Source organism: Palaemon carinicauda, chromosome 34, assembly GCF_036898095.1.
Source record: "Palaemon carinicauda isolate YSFRI2023 chromosome 34, ASM3689809v2, whole genome shotgun sequence".
Classification (NCBI taxonomy): Eukaryota; Metazoa; Arthropoda; class Malacostraca; order Decapoda; family Palaemonidae; genus Palaemon; species Palaemon carinicauda.
This window is the reverse complement of record NC_090758.1, coordinates 45,109,883-45,112,286: the sequence shown is the minus strand read 5'-3', so window position 1 is coordinate 45,112,286 and position 2,404 is coordinate 45,109,883. Positions and strand designations below refer to the sequence as shown.

The following is a 2,404-nucleotide window of genomic DNA, read 5'->3' as shown; positions in this document are numbered from 1 at the left end:
CAGCAGGTGATGAGCCTAGATAACTAATCTTTATTCATTATAAGCCAAGTTTCAAAACTATTCTCTTTTGGTTTTGGTCTATGATTTGTTTCTTATTAGTTTTTTCTTTTCCTCATTCGATCACTTGATATTCCTTTGTATCTTCATTAATGGAAACAGAGACATTTCCAGAGAATGTCGTTGTGTGGATGATAGAGAGGTGTTGATGTGTAGAGCAATTTCCACTTCATTATCATCTTCACTTTTTCTTATTATTCTGCTCATTATCATCTCATTAGAATATCTGATTATGTTTGTTTGAATCTCAGTATTTATGATTCCCTTCAATTCTTTTCACACTTCCTTCAATTCTCGTCATATTCATCTTCCTCCTTTCTTTCACTATCATTATTATTTCTTTCTCTTTAGAATAAAGATTTCCTCATCATCTCCTATGCCATTTTTCGTTAGCTTTTTTTGCGGAGTCCTTGCGAACAACCACAGTCTATTTCATAATGGTGTTTTCTTCTTTGCTCGGTAGGGCTACTGATGCAGAGATGTTCCATAATATCGAGAGTGCACTACTTACACGTGTGGTAATGTTAGCGTCAACTAAAAAGAAAGAGAAGAAGTGCAATATCAGCTGATCCTTTAATTGTGAAACAAATGTGTCGAAATGTTAATTACCAAATTCTAATTCATAATCTGTCACTAAATGATTCAGGTTTAACCAACTTCTTATAATGATTAGATAACTTTTAGATCATTGAGGTCATTTCTTGATTGGAATGTGATTATATATATATATATATATATATATATATATATATATATATATATATATATATATATATATATATATATATATATATATATATATATATATATATATATATATATATATTTTAATTGTTAGGGAACAATTAAATCTTTTCACAGAAATCTATTGTTTTTGAAAACTTTTATTATGTTCATTCTACTGTTTGTTCTCTTCTATTATATTTATTTTGGAAACTTTTCTTTTTTGTTATCATTCATATACAATTAATATTTTAATTACCAAAGTAGTGTTTGACTTATATCATGATATATTCTTATCAAAATATTGCAAATCTTGAAGGTGTTAAGATTCACTCTAAACATTGTCTATTCTTTAATGAAAGCAAAATCTATTTAAGTGATCTTGACGGAGATGGTTGAGGTGATGGTAGGTAATATGTAATAGTGGAGCTCATCATAAATAAATCTGTGAATGATAAATATTGTGTTTTCATCACCTTTCAATTTTTATTCATTTTATACTAATCTACATTAATAATGTCATATGATATGTCCCTAATATTCCCTTAAAGTTCTGGACGGAATCTGTAGAGCAAAAGCTCTTCAGGAAAAAGTTCTCTCTCTCTCTCTCTCTCTCTCTCTCTCTCTCTCTCTCTCTCTCTCTCTCTCTCTCTCTCTCTCTCTCTCTCTCTCTTGGGAGGTGAACAAAGACAATATCCTTACAAAGTCCTTCAAAGGGACAACGCCAGGCAATAAAAGAAAAAAAAAAATAATCTCAATAACAGTCTGACAGGTGAGTTCTTTGTGTAGTGTCTTGTTCTATAAATGATTAGTTGTAACATTAAAGTAAACTTATCAGAAATAAATAAATTTTTATAAATGTATATATTAAAATGGATATGCTTTGCTGCTCAGGAATAATATTATTATAGGTAATCAATTTATTTTTTCCATTTAATGATCAAAGTAAAGGAACATCAAACTGAGCTGTTTATTGCAGAGATTCTGTCTTTTGTAAAACACTTGATCTTTGTAATGCCCTCATATATTGATGCTATTTTCAATTGCAGATCAGATGAACTGGTAGAACAAAAGACTGATTGTCTGACTGACTGACTGACTGACTGGTGCACAGTGAGATGGTTAATCGTCATCTGCTGGACCTAAGAAAAGCTGATATGTTAGACCAGCGTCTGTCAGACCCATTGAGTCAACATCTGATCAGAAGAGAAGGAACACAGAGCTGAGGGACATTGCAGAAGAGAAAAATAGGATGATGTAGGATTTTCAAGGTAAGAATTTTGACTTATTCTTTTAATGAATCATATGAAATGGATATGATAAGGAGTTACTACTTTTGAAAAATTGAATGAAAAGAGTAAGATTTGCAGTTACTACTCCTAATGAAATAAACAGAAAAAGTAATATTTCGAGTTGATATTTCAAATATATTTATTGAGAAGAGTAACGTTAACATTCATTACTTTTATTCATATTGAATATAAATCTCGAAAAAAAAAATTATACGATTAAGCCTAATATGAATCTTCTTACATTCGAGAACTTTTTCTTTCTTTACAAAAACGAATATCAAATTTGATTATGTAAAAATTTTCTTTATTTATATCCGCGTGAAACAGGCAAA

General features: G+C 29.7%; 1 protein-coding gene across 1 annotated transcript in view; it reads left to right on the top strand.

Moving 5' to 3' along the window:
* The window catches only part of LOC137626861 (uncharacterized), an 11,547-nt gene extending 10,921 nt beyond the window's left edge, over window positions 1–626 (top strand). The window contains exon 7 of the mRNA XM_068357845.1: window positions 521–626. Within this exon, the coding sequence (XP_068213946.1) occupies window positions 521–626 (106 nt within the window). The remainder of the gene's footprint in view (window positions 1–520) is intronic.
* The last annotated feature ends 1,778 nt before the right edge of the window (window positions 627–2,404 follow it).